This window comes from Haemaphysalis longicornis, unplaced genomic scaffold (assembly GCF_048455015.1).
Source record: "Haemaphysalis longicornis isolate Haplotype H1 unplaced genomic scaffold, Haemaphysalis longicornis Haplotype H1 scaffold_9, whole genome shotgun sequence".
NCBI classification, from domain to species: Eukaryota; Metazoa; Arthropoda; class Arachnida; order Ixodida; family Ixodidae; genus Haemaphysalis; species Haemaphysalis longicornis.
The window spans coordinates 130,726,167-130,743,385 of record NW_027526460.1 but is presented as its reverse complement, the minus strand read 5'-3'; the positions used below and the strand labels follow the sequence as shown (position 1 = coordinate 130,743,385).

Below are 17,219 nucleotides of genomic sequence, written 5' to 3'. Positions count from 1 at the left end.
CCAAGACTTGATTCAAACGTACTCAGAATGCGTTGAACTTGCTGCTGACTGTCTGTAGCTGTGGAGCAGTCGAAGAGAATCAAAACGTCGACCACGTAGCGAAATAATCGTACAACGCTGCCTCCAGAAAGTTTCACTGCGAGTTCCCTGTCGTAGCGGGCGAGCAAAAGGTCGCTCAGCACCGGAGCGACGAGCAATCTCGCCGTACATTGCGCCGAGTGCAAGTGCACACCCAAATTCGACCACACACGAGTGCTTCGAAAATACAAAGATCAGTGTGCCAGAGACATCTTCGAGGCGCACGTCTTCCACACGCGAAAGGATTCATCCGTCAGCAAGCCACCTATTGACTTGCTACAAAAGGAGCACGATTATTTTGAGCGATGACATCTTTCTTCGCGCGTGTCTATGTATGTAAATGTAAGTTCTCTACAATCTCTTTATCTTTATCTGTTTTTTCTTTCTGCGGTTTTCTTTCTTCGACGGTATATATTCCGCCAAGATGAAATAAACCTTGTTGTTGCTAGTCAGTGCCTTCTATTGTCAATCTTTCTTTCGTTCCGTTTAAACGCTGTTATTCTCTGTCAAGCGCTGAGAGCTCTGCATTTGCTGTAATCAAGACGCGAGGAACCACTTCGTCTGCTCAGAAAGCTCGCTGGCAACGTAAATCCCGTGCCGGTAAGTTACCGTTCGCGGCACCTTATCACGCATGCGCTGTCGACTCCCACAAGCACGGTAGACGGTAACGTAAACATGGTAACGGTATACTCAAGCTTTCATTTATTAACACTTAATGTTCCGTACACATTGAGCGACGTACAACGAAATCAGTAGTACTTCATAACCTTCGTGCAACTAACTAATGACAGGCAGTGTAAAAGGCACTTCAGAAAAACTTTTCCCCTAAAATCGGAACACATGTAGTTGTTTCCAGCGCATGTCTTCAACGCGAACACTTGCCTTTATTTGTGTGGTGTCCATTCTCTCCTCTATCAGATAGGCGTATGGGGCACAAGGATAGCTCGATTACCCATTTTTTAACGATAGTGAACTTTCGCTACTATAAAAAGAACAACTCGATTAAGCGCATTACTTAAGGCACTTGGTAACCCAACGTCATCATCAGGCAGCGGATGCCCAGTTCAAGAAAAACTTCTCATCTTGTTTTTAGAGGCCATTTTATTACTTTTGTGCACAACACGCTTGGTCCACCGCACCGCAAACCCAATCAAACTGCTTTTCCCGCTTGAACAGGGCTAGGATGTCTCTTAGACTTACACAAATTTGTTCCTTAACCAATTCATTTCTACAAGCTTTAAACACAAAGAACTTCTTTTTATAACCTTCAAGCCCGAGCCGTGTTTTTGGGGTGTATAGTAAGACTCTTGCAAGTTGCCGCACTGAGTTATGGCGACACATCATCACAGATCGAAAGTTCAGTTTTTGAAGGGACATAAAAGGCCGAATGAATTTTTAACTAAATTCAGAACTTCAGAAATTATTTATGGCGGATTTTTTGGCAACAAACTGGGCTCTTTTCCGCTGGAAATATTCAAAGCTGGCATTTCCTACCCTGTTTCCCAGCGGTTTATATTCCCTGCATAAATTAGCACGTAACGAAGGGTGGACCCTATAACTAAGAACGCAGCCAGCGAATACTCGAACCGAATGACTCATCAGAACTTGTGGGCGCTGTCACCTAGGAGGACGGGATCAAAGCACCTCAACTAGCAGCGCAAGCGGACAACTCGGTCCTACACTTGATTCGGGTAAGAATTTCTTGACTTTTATCGCAGATGTCCGGTATATGATGAGCGCGCATAAACAAGGGAGTATAGCTCTCCCGTTGACCCACGCTGAAGCTAACGTTGACGGATAAATTGCGTTTTTATTGCCATGTCCCCAACTAAGAGTTGATTGCAAGCGCCGGAAGTGCTCTGTGGGTGCCGCTTCCGGAGCCATGATTTGTGACATCCCAAATCGTAGTCTTTGAGGCAAACGTGTATTCGGAAAAAAAATTAGTAGTGGCTTAGCTCTGCTATGCCAGGATATACGTGGCGTGAGCTAAGGTTCAGCAATCCAGTCCAATCCAGTCCAGTCCAGTCCAGTCCAATTCAGTCTTATCCAGTCCAGGCCAGTCCAGTCCAGTCCAGTCCATTCCAGTCCATTCCAGTCCAGTCCTGTCCAGTCACTGCTCCTCGCGCATGCTCAGCACGGCTCTTCACGAGCCACGCCAAACGGCTATAAAGCGGCTTCGGTGCAGCGTCAGACTTGGCTACTGCGCAATTGAGGCGCACACCTGGGCACGCGCCGGAGTCAGTGCGTCTGCCGCGGCTATGACGCAACACAATCCAAGACAATCCACTTTAATCCAATCCAATCCAAGCCAAGCCAATCCAGTTCAATGCAATGTCCCTCGCGCTTGCGCAGAACGGCCCTTCACGGCACACGCGATACTGCTCAACCTCGGCCAGTGTAGCTTACGCTACAAAAAGTGTTTGGGGAGAATATACCGAGACAGCGGCGTTAATAACCAACGGCTGCTGTCGCGACTGGCACATTTGCCTTTTCACCACGGTAATGTACAGATGCAGGTCAGCTTGATATAACACTTTAGTATCCCTCTAAGGCTCAGCAAACGTTTGTCACAGAGGCTATGGTCTTTTGTACCCTTAGATGGAGAAGGAGTCTTTCAAGGTCGATGGGTGAACAATGCACCTAACACGGCCTTCTCTTACGCTCGCCACCTCCGAAGTTGTAACCGACATTGTATGACTTCTCGGGAACAAATTGCGTTCCTTTTGTGTGGGCATGCTTGCTTCAACCAAGTCTCCTACGAAAGCAAACCCACGAAGGCTATTTTAGCTGCTCATCCATGCACAGTCCTGAACGACGAGCGCAGATTGGTTGCGCCGGGAAACCGGGCGGCGTCAGCAAATGAAGCCGTTACTTGGGGCACTATGTCCTGGAAGATGGCTAATGGGAGACCGAATAAAACTATTTTCTACAAATTGCTACTACAACTACTATTACCGTGTCGCTCAGAATCAGCATGTAACTATCACATCCCGAAACATCCTATGATTTTTCTGCAATATTGTGGCAGTCCAAGTCCGTTAAAACATCTTCGGAAAATATTGATGGTGTTCCGCTCTTGTGTTCGAGCCGTGGGTTAACAGCGTCGGCCTACGTGTCAGCCGATGGTAACGTCGTCTCCCCGAGGACTCGGTTCCATACGGCCATCAGCTCATCGTTGGGCATGTTCCAAAGTCGGCGCAGGCCGTGCCAGCCGCTCTTTTGGGTGTCCAGCACGTACGTGTTGCCCGGGTGCTGCTGGTATGCTTGAAGCCCTTTCACCAGAGACTGGCACAGCCTGGCGGCGATGAGCGTCTGCGCAGTGTGAACCATTGCGGAAGCACTGTTAGTTTAAATGGTCCACCACACTCAAAACAATGGAAACTTCACGAAAGCATGAGGCATCACTGGTCAGACAAAACAGGAGTAACTATAAATGGCACCCTAGAACACACCACACAATATTCAAAGAGCGGCCTAATCCAAATCACATAGGGCCACAACCAGCACTTCTATGCTTACATGACACACATAAGGATAGCAAGCTTAGCAAACGTGTATCAGGTGTTCGGCGGGATGGCGCCAGTTCAGTATACATATAGAACAGGGATCGATAACCTTTTGAGGATGAGGGCCTTGTTGCATGAAGCCAACGCGGCGGGGGCCGGGCGACAAATCGAGCGGGAGGGGGGGGCTTTGAAGGCAAATTGAAGTTTGAAGTTTGATCCGCTTTTTGGAGGCGTGCAAAGGTATTAAGACGTTTTCTTGCTAAGTTTGAAAATGGGAGACAATCCTAACTGTAAATTATCTTTCTTTGCTCCTGCCAGCTTCTGTGCTCCTTTCTGTGACGTACTTACATGACTATGCCCGTATTTTTTTAACCGACATGATCCTATTCGTGTGCTTGGAATCGGCATGGTCTGGTCGGCGCGTTCATAGCTTATCTGCCCCTGTTCATGCGAAACCAGCGACACATCTCGCCTGTGTGCCTGACACCTACAAGTTCTTCCACCTGTGCCCGTGAATGACAAGGCACCTCTTCGTTGTTCAGAACCCAGATGTCCCTTTGAGTGCTTTCCTGTCCGACATGTGCAGTCATGATCAAAAGCTTACAGAACACAAGACTGGAAACTTCGGGGGATTTTTCTTCGCTGATATTGACCAAAAACTCATTGCTATGTACTAGTGGTTGTTTAACTATTCAATTACCCTAAAAATGCACACATTTGTTCCTGCGCTCTCTGCGGATTTGGAATCCCCTCTAATTGCATGCCCTCGTGAAGGTAGCGCAGATTGCATATGGGCTCCAGTGAAGAAGGAACCAGTTCTCTGTGTCATTCTATCTACCTACCTACCCATCTATCTATCTACCTACCTACCCATCTACCTACCTACCCATCTATCTACCTACCCATCAACAAAAGCAAGCGTCCCCGCGCAAAATGGCGGAAAACTTTCCACAGCTGCAAAGCGGGAACGCCCCCTTCGCGATACCACGGGGACAGAGAGGCGGCAAATTTAAGGCAACTACGTCAGCAGCTACGCCAATGACCGCGTCAACGCGAGTGAGCGGAACAATGGACAATAGGAGAGTGCAACTGCAGCCGCCAACCGAAGTGACGTGGGCGGCGATGACATCGAGAGCGGGAACAATGGGCAAGCCGACCCACGATGGCAACAACGGCCTCGGACGCGATTCCGCGCTCGAAAGAGAGCTACAAAGTGTAAGGCGCGAAAACGCAATACTAAGGGCCCAAATGGAACGCCAAGAGGATGCCATCGCGGAGCTGTGCCGCAAGCTCGAGAAAGTGTTCTAGAAATGGCAACCGTCATCGTCACCGGAGACGAGCACCCCGACATCATCGCCGGGGAGGACGACGCCACCGACGGCCGCCCGCTCGCCCGTGAGGACACCACTCGAACCGGTCGAGGACGCACAAGACGACGACCCTTCCGCAACCGAAGGCGCAAACGTCGAGGCAATGCACGACGACATGGAAGCCGAGAACGAGCCCGTCAAGAGGAGGCGCGCGCTCAAGTCGAAGGCGCGAGACGACGCGCGGCAACAGTACGTAACGAGGGAAGAGCTCCAAAGCTACCAAGACGCCACCAATAGACAGTTTGAGACGCTCAACACCCGGCTATCGGCCGTGGAAGCACCCCATGCGGAGATGCTGTCGAGCTTCAAAGCCCGGTCCGACAAGATAGAGAACATGTTAGCGGCCCTGTGCAAGAAGCTCACGTCGCGATCGCGCTCAACAACACCATCACCCAGACCATCCCCGTAATGACGACGACGACGACGCAACCGGAACAACACGACCTCCTCGTATGGCAGTGGAACATGAACGGCCTGCGAGGGAGGAAGGCGACGTTCGCGCAATATGTAACGCAAGCGGAACGCCGACCGGACGTGATCTTGCTGCAAGAGACTCACAGCGAACAGGCCCCGACACTGCCGGGGTACCGCACCTACGCGCTAGCACACCCCAAGGGCCCGGAACGCGGAGCACGAGTGAGCGGCGGGGTCTGCACGTTCGTCAAGAAAGGCATAACGAGCCTGGAGCATACGCTCGCGCACACCGCGAACGTCGAGCACCTAACCGTGGAGCTGGTGGTAGGCCGCGGCAGCAAGAAGGAGCACGTCTACGTCACCAACGCACACGCGAAACCCCGGTACGCGCAATAACGATACGGAACAATCGTGGGGAAGCTCACGCGGCTCGCCGAAGACCACACGACGCTTCAGCACACGGAATGGGGCTACGGTCTCGACACGGCAAAAGGAAAGAATCTGCTGACGGAAACGCAAGCGGCCGGCTACCACCTCGGCAACGACGTTTCGATTCCGACCAGACACGCCCCGACGTCGGTGCACTGGGACACGAACCCGGACCTCGCCTTCAGTAACAACGCGAAGGTGAAGTGGAGAAACACCACCGAGACGCTCGGCAGCGACCACTGTCTCCTCGAGCTAACCGTTCCGTTAAAAGGCAGGGCGAGCCCCAAACGCACACACAAGCACACAGACTGGAACGCATTCCAGACCAACCTCGCGAACGTACCCAACGTCATAGAAAACATAGAGAGGTGGACGGAGGCGATCCGCCGGGAAGCAAAGAGGGCCACCACCGAGCTCGAAGCCGAGGACGAAGTCAACGAGGTAGACAGCCGACTCGCGCACCTCACCGAGGGGCGCGACTCGTTGAAACGCCGATGGCGAACTCAGAAACGCAACCGAACGCTTCGCAAGCGCGTGGCGCTTCTTAAAAGGAAATCGAAAAGCACTGCGCAGTGCTCAACCGCCAACGTTGGCACGCCGTATGCCAGGAGGCCGACGGACAGTTACACAAGAGTAGGACTTGGAAGCTGCTGCGCCACCTCCTCGAAGAGAGTAAGACCAAAGGGGAGCAGCAGCACGTCCTGGCCCGCACCCTCCTCAAGGCTTGCAGGGAGCTAGGGGACGACGAGGTGCGGCGCAGACTGGACGCTAAGTACCTGCCGGCCATGCCGCCGACTCCGCTACCGGACTACGAGGGCGAGCCCAACGAGGTGCTCGACGCCGACATCGAAGAGTGGGAGCTGCATGCGGTCCTGCAAAAGCTCAACGGCAAGTCGGTGGCCGGCCCGGACGGCGTGTCCAACAAGGAACTACGAAACCTGAGCGACGAGGCCATCACCGCGCTCACGACGTTCTACAACGCGTGGTGGCGGAGTGGAAGGAGTGGAAGGAGGCCCGCACGGTGCTAATACCCAAGCCGGGCAAGCCGCCAGACATCGAGAACCTGCGTCCCATCTCGCTCACGTCGTGCGTGGGCAAGGTGCTGGAGCACGTACTACTTAACAGATGGCAAATGTATCTCGAGGACGGCGAGCACTATCCCAACACGATGCTCGGCTTCCGTGCGGGCCTCAGCACGCTAGACGCCATGCTGCTTCTCAAGCACGATATTATTGATAATAAGAGATCCGTCGACAACGCCGCCGTCCTGGGCCTGGACCTAAAAGGCGCCTTCGAAAACGTTCGCCACGACGCCATACTACGGCAGGTGTCCCGCCTCAACATGGGAAGGAGGACGTTTGCCTACATCAGAGACTTCCTCACGGCACGCACAACGACCATCGTGGCCGGAGACGTAGAACTACCAACGAAAACGTTGGGCAGCGTGGGCACGCCGCAAGGAGCGGTGATCTCTCCGACGCTATTCAACCTGGTGATGCTCGGGGTTGCGGAACGCCTCGGCACCGCCCCAAACGTCAACCACACAATCTACGCCGACGACATCACCATCTGGGTGCCGGGCGGCAGCGATGGAGAGATCCTAGACTGCCTCCAGTGCGCGGTGAAAGCGGTCGAAGACCAGCTCGAGGGAACGGGGTTGCAATGCTCCCCCGCCAAGTCGGAACTACTAATCCTGAAGGCCCCGCGAAGCCCCACGAACGGGAAGGCGGCAAACATCCAAGTGCGCACGGGCGATGGCTCGGCCATACCCGAGGTAGAGACCATCACAGTCCTCGGACTTCTCATCCACGAACACCGGCGCAACGCTCACACCGTCAAGCAACTGCAAATCAAAGCAAGCTGACCACTCGGCCTCGTCAAGAAGATCGCCAACAGGCACGCCAGCATGAAGGAACGCAGCACGCTCAGGCTGGTCCAGTCATTCGTCATAAGCCACCTGGCGTACGTGGCCGCCTTTCACAACTGGACCACGGCCGAACGCAATAGGCTCGACGCTCTCATACGCCGGGCGTACAAAGCTGCGCTGGGCTTATACACCTACACAAACACACAGAACATGCTCGACTTAGGCTTGCACAACACGCTGAGCGAGATCGTAGAGGCGCAAGCAACGCCGCAGATAGCCAGACTGGAAACCACGCGCACGGGCAGGGCCATCCTTGTCGCAGTAGGACACGAAAAGAGGCTGCGGGAGAGCAAGAGATGGCTGCCGCTGGCGCACGAGGCCCGCGACAGCATCCGCGTGGCACCGATCCCACTGCACACGGATCCAACAGAGAACCATGAGCGTCACCTGGCCAGGGCTCGCACCCTGGGAGAGACGTACGACGACGATGCCGGCGCCATGTACGTCGACGTGGCCCGATACCCCGACAACCGCCGACTTGCCTACACGGCGGCGGTCGTGCAAGCAACCACCGGCAGAGTCGTCGCGGCGTCTAGCGTGCGTGTCGAGACGGCCACGGAGGCGGAGGAAACGGCCATAGCGCTGGCGGCAACCGCCAGAGGATGCACGACGGTGCTAAGTGACTCGAGGGAGGCAATCGCCAATTTCGCAAGGAACCAAATGTGTGCGAACGCAGTGAGGGTGTGCGGAGCCCTGGACTCGCGGACGCCGATAACCTTACGATGGTTCCCGGCCCACATGAGCAGCGTGGGACCCGTTCGCAACCGCAACGAGGATGCGGACAGGGTGGCGAGGGCGCTAACCGGACGCCCCGTCGACCGGCGCGCCGCGTCACCTCATGCGGCCAAGGAAAACAACGATGCCAGATTCAGCGACAACGACAACGTAGAAGACGAGGGGGTGGAAGAAGAGGAGCCCGCCCCGATTACAACGTATGGAGGGGTCCTAGAATGGCACAGGGAGCAACGTAAACGCTACCCTGCGCCGCACCCGGACCTCACCCGGCAGGAGGCGGCGCTCCTCCGACAACTCCAAGTGGGAGCGACGTGGACCCCGGTGTGGGCCGTGCATGTCACGCCCGAACGATTCATCACGGACTAGTGCGCGGTGTGCGGGGCCGCGAGGGCGACCATGACCCACATGATGTGGGAGTGCAACGACGCGGACGCGGAAACGAACATACTACCGCCCCATCTTGCGCGTGCGGTGCGCGAGACGGACAAGGACGCACAGAAAGCCGCCGTGCAGTTTGCGCTGGCGGCGATCACACGCCAGCAGTCGCGGCCGGCACCCCCCTCCTAGCGAGGGAGTGAGAGCCACCGTGACCTTTTAGCCGGCAAATAAAGATGTTGTTCCCCCCCCTCTACCTACCTATCTATCTATCTACCCATCCGTCCATCCGTCCATCCATCCATCCATCTGTATGTCTGTGTATCCATCTATCTATCTGTATGCCTGTGTATCTATCTCTCTATATGTCTGTGTATCTACCCACCTACCCACCCACGTACCCACTCACCCACCCACCTACCCACCTACCCAGGTAGGTAGGTAGGACCCAAACCCACCTACCCACCTACCTACCCACCTACCCACCCACCCACCTACCCACTCACCTACCCACCCACCTGCCTGCCTGCATGCCTGCCTGCCTGCCTGCCAGCATGCCAGCCTGCCTGCCTGCCTGCCTGCCTGCCTGCCTACCCACCTACAAACTACCCACCCACCCACCTACCCACCTACCTACCCACCCACCCACCTGCCTGCCTGCCTGCCTGCCTGCTTATCGCCCTCTCTTTCCGTGTTTTTTCGTCTAACCGATCGGCCGCAGGCAAGAAGGTCATTACTTTCGCAGACAAGAAGGTCATTACTTTCCCTATCTTTTTTCGTGGTCAACCTACAGGACACCGCTTTTGTTCGAGGGGTGATGGACGGGGACCCCCAGGAGGAACGATGCGACGTCGATCCGCTGGCGGGCACCTCCTCCAGGAAGCGCGCCAGCCTTTCAGCTGACGCGGACAGCGAGGACACCGAGCTCTACTCGGCGCCCAGTGACGAGGACTCCGACGATGGGTTTCAACTGTACCTGGAGAAAAAGGCGAACAGAAGGCTCCTCACGGCTTCTTCGCGATCGAGCACCTCGACTGTGAAACCCGTGCCTAAGCACCCTGTGCACACGATACTGTTCGTGCCAGAGGCCAAGACGGACAATTTGAGGCTGCTCAACAAGCAAGCAGTCTCCGCTTTCCTCGAAGCTACTGTTCCTGATGAGCTCAAGGACGTGAGGATAAATTCCCGGCGGAACATCTTGGCGATCGACGTGGAGCATCGGAGTGCACTGGAGGTTTCGCGGAAGATCACTTCACTGCAGGACATAAAAGTGCGAGCCCATGCCACTCTGTCTGGAGACACGACGATAGGCGTCATTTACGACGTCGATACGTCTATCCCCGAGAAGGATCTACCAATACTGATCAAACCTGCAGATGAAGGTATTGTCATCAGACAAGTAAGCCGCATGGGTACATCAAGGTGCCTGAAGATTGTTTTTAGGGGCGACAGCCTTCCCGCCCATGTTAAGGTGGGTCACTTCCGCCAGCCTGTCTGACCTGATGTGCCGAAACCCCTTCAGTGCTACAAGTGCATGAAGATAGGCCATGTCGCTGCAGTCTGCGGAAGCGCCACTGTATGTCCCAAATGCGCTGGCCCGCACAAGGCTAGCGACTGCAGTGAAGATACACTGAAGTGCGCCAACTGTGAGGGACCTCACGATGCCTCATCGAAGAAGTGTCCACGCATGAAGAGGGAAGTCGCTGTCTTGAAGCAGATGGTGAGGGACCACTCCACGCACAAGGAGGCTGCTGCGACGGTACGACAGCGGCGGCGTCACCGGTCTCGACGCCGGAGATCTTCAAACAAGGCTGGCCATTTCCCATCCAACGCCTCTACGCAAGCGGGTCCACCACTAGTTCAACTACTTCCACCACCGCTACCCCCGCGGCCGCCGGCACCCCCACCGCCTCCGCCGCCTCCGGCCTCGCAGGATTCGCTGAGTTGTCGCAACGAGGTACAACAAACCTCGCCGGGTGACGCGTGGCCCCCGCTGTCCCCGAGTGTACCTCCTTCTGAGCCCCAACGCTCAGTACTGAAGACAGTCACAAGATCTCCCGTCCCAGCTTCGTCTTCAGATCGGCAAGTCGTCGCGGTCCTGAGGTCCCTCATGAATGCCATTCGCACATTGCTCACCAGTCTGAATGCACCTTCTGCGTTGAGTGCACTTCAGATACTGGAGGCCCTGGATCCAGTACTTGCAAGTCTCGGATAAGCAAGGACCATGGCGAACGTACGTTCTTCATTGAGTACGGATATCAAGGAGGCTTCCATTTTTCAGTGGAACGCCAGAGGACTAATGTCGCGTATTTCAGATCTTCGCCAGTTTGTCTTTATGAAATCTATTCCTATACTTGTCATCTGCGAACCGAACATATCCAAACCTATTCGGATATCTGGCTACGAACTGTTTTTATCAGCCACACTAGGGGAGCCCAGCAAAGGCACAGTCTTCATCAGGCGTGAACTGTCCTACGTTCACCATTTTGTGCAACCTTACAGGGGTAATGAGTACGTCTGTCTTACCATCAGAAAGCGCCAGCTCACTTTCACTCTGGTGGGTGTATACCTACACCCGACATCTCGCTTTGAACGGAAGAGGCTGGATGACATATTAAGCACAACAACAGGTCCGTGGGTAATTACCGGTGATTTCAATGCACACCACATGCTTTCGGGAAGCCCAAACACCAACAGGCGAGGTCGGAGCTTAGTAGCTTTTGCCTCAGACCATGGGCTGTGCCGACTAAACGACGGAAGCCCCATTTATTTACGTGGAACGAACTACGGGAGTTGTTTAAACTTGACGTTTGTGTCACGATGTTTATCGGCCTGTGCACAGTGGTTCCCAGACATAGAAACTCGTGGAAGCGACCACATTCCAACCTATTTAAAGATAAATGGATTACGAAGTTCCTTCGATCCTAATGTTATTCGGGTAACCGAGTGGTCGAAATTCCAATCAAGGATAGACGAAATTTGCCGGAGCGATGTGCTTGAAAATCTAGAGTCCGTCATTGAAAGCACACTCCAAGCCTGCAAGCGTTCCGTCCGGCTGTCTCCAAACGTGACCGAGTTTGATATGGAGCTGGAGCGCCTTCGTGCTGTTCGTCGCCGCGCCGAACGCAGATACCGACGAAGGCAATGTCTCGAAGATTTGAGAATTTGCAGACGAACGCAAAAGAATATCCAGCGACACATTGCCCAAGTGCAAGCACAACGTTGGAAATCTTTTTGTGACACGCTGGACCCTCGCAAGCCTTTGTCGAGGATATGAAAAACTGTGCAAGGGCTAATGACTCCTGTACAGCAGCGCTCCCAATTTAAGGCCCTGGCTATTCACCAGAATCACCGAGAGCTCAATGTGGCCGAGGACTTCTGCGTGAGGATAGCCAGTGGAGCAGGCCCTTCTGGACTACTGCTCGCCAGTGACATCCCTGCATCGCGGGATTCAAGGATGGACGTTCCATTTAGCATGGAAGAACTGCGGGCGGCATTGGCTGCATGCAAGCGATCTTCGTCTCCTGGGCCTGATGGAGTCACATACGCTGCTATCCGTCACCTTGGCAAGGATGCCCGGCAAGCCTTGCTGGAATATTTCAACGACCTATGGTGTGATGGTTCCGTTCCTCAAAAATGGAAGGCCAGCCGCATCGTTCCGCTCCTGAAGCCCGGAAAATCTATGCTGGATCCAATGCCATACCGACCAATTGCACTTGCAAGTTGCGTTGGAAAGCTGATGGAGCGAATCATTCTCGCACGTCTGGAGTGGTTCCTGGAGCGTTACAATGTCTACCCTGATGTCATGGCTGGATTCCGTCGTGGACGCTCATCCATTTACTGCGTTATTGATTTGGTGACTTTTGTGCAGCAGCGGAAAAGTGCGAAGCGGATATGTGCCGCGTTGTTCCTCGACGTTAAAGGGGCCTACTATAACGTGGAGCACGATGCGATTCTCAAAGTAGTGCAGGCTGTGGGGCTCGGTGGCCGGGTCTACCAGTGGATACGGAACTACCTAACACAGAGGTCATTCTTTGTTATGACTGCAGATGGGCCGACATCAGCTCACTATACTCACCGTGGTGTTCCCCAAGGAGGAGTCCTGAGCCCTACACTGTTCAACCTTACACTAATTGGCCTGATTTCTCGCCTTCCAAGGAGGGTTGACGTGTCGATATACGCCGACGATATTTGTGTTTGGGCAGATGGCGTGACTCGTCGGCATGTGCGCGCCCGACTGCAAAATGCCGCAGACTTGACGACCTCATATCTGCATGGACAAGGGTTGGAACTATCCAGCAGCAAATGCGCCGTGCTTCCGTTTACACGAAAGCCTATGTATGCATACCCTTTGTATATTAATGGTGAAAGGGTGTCTTATGTGAGAAATCACAAGTTTCTCGGCATAGTTTTCGACAGAGGCCTTTCTTGGAGCGCTCATGTTAACGTTCTAAAGAAGAGGCTCTCTGCAGTGGTGCATGTGCTCAAACTCATCGGCGGCAAGACGTGGGGAACACCACTGAAGTCGATGTTACAGCTCTACAACGTGCTGTTCTTGGGCTATCTGCGATACAGTGCCCCTGTCCTTTCTGGAGCGTGCCGCACAACTACTCGGTCACTTCAGGGTATTCAAGCTCAGGCCCTCCGAGCCTGTCTTGGCCTACCACGATGTACGTCCACAGCAGCGACCATTGCCCTGGCTCGAAATCACTCTTCGGCAACCTTTGTGGACGTCGAAATACTCAGGACACATATCAGGCACCTCGCCCGTCTACCTGATCATCACCTCGCGGGAATACCAGCGACCCGTCCCCGGGCGTCGTTCGCAAGGGTAGTAGCTGCCCACAACACCAGCGTTCCTTCGAACTACACGCCGGCGATGAGACCTCTCGTTCCGCTGTGGTGTGTGATGCAGCCCCGAGTGTGCCTAGATATCCCAGGAGTGACAAAAAAACGTGATCTTCCAATTCCGGCCCTGCAACAGCTCGCTTTGACGTACATGCACGAGACATACAGTGACCGGACTCATGTATACACTGATGGCTCGGTAACATCGTCGGGTTCTGCCGGAGCTGTTGTTATACCACGACTGTCACTGTGCAGCAAATTCAAGATAGCCAATCTTACGACATCCACGGCTACAGAACTTACGGCCATCCGTAGCGCTCTTCACACCATCGAGCAAAGTTCGTGCCGCAGATGGGCTATCTTCTGTGATTCGAAGCCTGCACTTCAGTCACTCCAGTCAGCGCTGTGCCGGGGACCTCACGAACAGCTCCTGACAGAAATAAGAATGGTATACGACCGTGCTGCCCAGGCGGGTCATGATGTCACCCTACAGTGGCTTCCTAGCCACTGCGGCATTGTCGGCAACGAAAGTGCGGACGCTGCCGCCCGGCTGGCGGTGGCATTCACAAATGCTTACTCGTACTTAATAGGAATGGCAGCAAGGGCGGAGTGCGAAACGTGCGGCACATCGGAGACGATACGCCACGTTTTACGCGAGTGCCCACGCTACTCCGCTGAAAGAAAAAAGCTGTCGTCAGCGCTGAGGAACCTGGACTCTCGGCGGCGATTTTCGGAGGGAAAGATTCTGTGCCACTGGCCTTCTCAGTCATCCGCTCAGAAGGCGACTAAGGAACTATTACGTTTTCTACGGGCGACGAACTTGAACACTAGGCTATAGACTGAGAGCCTCCAGTGTCAATCACTGTCAGTGCCTCTGTGCTGGGCATACGTGTCTGGTCCAACTTTTCCTCTTTTTTTCCTCTCTCTTTCTTGCCCATTTCCCCTTTCCCACGTGCAGGATAGCAAACTAGGCACTAGCCAGGTTACCTTTCCTGCCTTTCTTCTACATTCTTCCTTCCTTCCTTCCTTCCTTCCTTATGCATTATAGTAAAAGGGCTAATATTTTTCGAATGTAAGGGCTAATAGTTCTAAGGAAGAGAAACAGGTATATATCTTAATTTGTATAAACGTGCGCGTGCGGGAGTAAAGTGAACCTTACTTACTTGCAGTACCTAGTGCAGCAGCAGCAGTGCGTGAACATGCAGCAGTGCGCGAACACCCACATGACAACTTAATCCCGTCTATGTTAATTGCAGCGCTTGTTGCGCGCGCACCTCCTCGCCACAATAAAATTCCGCAGGGCATTTTACTCTTTACGTCATCGGCCATTTTCTTTACCGGAGATCAACAACACCGGTTTTTCGCAAGACGGTGCACTCAAGAATGTCATCCTAAATTGATACTCCGCAAACACCTACGTACGTTACCCACCCGCTGCAGATGTATGTGCCACCATAATGGGGCATTTTAGGCTTTCTAATCATAACGTTCACTGCCCAAGCACCTGCAAGCGTTAGTTACGCACCCTCAGCAGAGGCACGTGTTCCCTCTCCTCGGGAACGTGTCCCAGGTAGGCGGATAGTGCGAGCCCCACGTTCTCCTCGGCCGAGCGGCTCCCCGTAGGAGCGATGAGCACGTAGGCGAGCAATACTGCCAAGTCCAGGACACGGGGCCCACCATAAACGCCGCCCCAGTCCAACACGGCGTACACCTCGTCGCCTGCTTGGTCGCCCTCGTCTTCCGCACTTCCTTCCTTGACGTGCGGACATGTCAGCACGTTCTTCTCGTTCAGGTCACCATGCAGAACACCTGAAAAAGGACGCAACAGTTTGTACGCGGAGCATGTCTTGAAGATATATGCCAGTTAGTTTTGACGTCGTTTCTATCGGTGCCTTTCCTGTAAAGCCGTGTACAATCCCCAACGGTACAAGCATTTCTGACATTAGCCCCGGATACATGGACCCGACGAGGGAGGGTCGAGTCGACTGACGGGTTCAGCTATATCGACCCCTCCCGCGTATATATGAGCTCCATTCAAAGCGTCGAGGCGAGGGGACCGGGGGTATTCCCTGAAAAGTACCTACCGTATTTGTAAGATTCTAGCGCGCACTTTCTTTCGCTAAAAAGTAGCCTTAAAATTTGTTTGCGCGTGACTATCGGGCTCAAAACCGAAACAGGCTTTAAATCGGCCAGAAGCATTGCCAGACAGCGTGAACACGACTCATGTATAAGCAAGGCTTTTACGAACAACCAGTGCCCGTAGCACGGCCCGCACCTGTCAAATTTCTTTACCGCAATGAAAGTTCCTGGCACAGTTTGGCAGAACCCAAGTACGTAACGAATAATTAAAGCGTTTGTTAGGGGCGAAGCCCCTTAGGGGCTAGGGCTGTTGGCGCCCGCTGTCGTCGTCATCGTAATCGTCGTCACCTAGTGTCCCGGTACTAAAACACGGGGAAACTAGTTTACGCCTCGTGCCACAACGAAACGCATGCTAAAAAAACTTCGGGACACTCGTTTACGACTCGCGCTGGAGCGCTTCGTGCTTCAAAGACACTAGACTTTTACGGCAAAGCTGTATACCTGTACCCCTCAACGGTTTCATCTCCGTTGGCAAAAACGCCAAAGCGCCAAGAATATACTTAGGCACTGCATGCTTCGCCCCTCCCCATTTTTCACTTTAGTGGAGATGGCCCGGGATTTTTTAATTGTAAGTTCACGCAAGATTGGTTTCACGAATTGCAACCCTCCGTCCTGAGGCGAAAGATGGATATGAGGACACACATGCCGAAAGCCTCCCCTTCAGGCTGGCTAGTGCTAGAAGAGGGATGAGATATCACTGTTTCGGACAAGTTGTCAGTGCAAACCCCACCATCACGAGAAAGATATCCGCATAATAAATCGCGTGGGCTAAGATGCATTCCTAAATTACTCTATAATGACAAACACTCGGCTATCTCCGCCATCGAAAATAATTAAATAGAAACAATGCGCATTATCGGTGTCGACTCATGGGGCATGCACTTGGCGCCTTAATGAACAATGAAATAATGCTATGACAAGTCCAAGTAGTCACCTATTGGGGGTTTAACGCGCCAAAGCTACCCTTAGGCTATGGGCCAGGCCGTAGTGGAGGGCCGTGGATTAATTTTGACCTCCTAGGGATCTTTACCTTGCACCGAAATCTCGAAAACACGGGCGTTCTCGCTTTCCGTCCCCATCTGAAAAACAGTCGCCGCGGCCTGGAGTCGAACCGGCGTCCTCGCGCTCAGCAGCACACCGCCTTAGCCACTGGGCCATCGCGGTGGATCAAGACCGACGAGCCATCCTTCGAAGTATGATAAGTCGAACTTTTAGAGAGGTGGAACGAGCGCTTTCGATTAACGAACGAACTCGAGTACAAGTGAGCATAGTTAAGTTAACAAAAAGTAAGGTTTGCTTGGCCCGTGCATGTAATGCACAGATCTGAAAACAGGTAAACCATCTGGGTAACAGAGTGGCTGCCGAAAAACGGGGATAGAATGGGTATAGAACAATTAA

At 53.7% G+C, this 17,219-nt stretch overlaps 1 protein-coding gene across 1 annotated transcript in view; it reads right to left on the bottom strand.

Moving 5' to 3' along the window:
• Nucleotides 1–3,097: 3,097 nt before the first annotated feature.
• LOC144153438 (hydroxylysine kinase-like) overlaps nt 3,098–17,219 on the bottom strand; it is a 185,299-nt gene continuing 171,177 nt past the window's right edge. Inside the window, exons 7-8 of the mRNA XM_077685085.1 lie at nt 15,208–15,491; nt 3,098–3,390 (exon numbers count right to left, since the gene is read on the bottom strand). Of these exons, the coding sequence (XP_077541211.1) occupies nt 3,187–3,390; nt 15,208–15,491 (488 nt within the window). The 3' untranslated portion in view covers nt 3,098–3,186. The remainder of the gene's footprint in view (nt 3,391–15,207; nt 15,492–17,219) is intronic.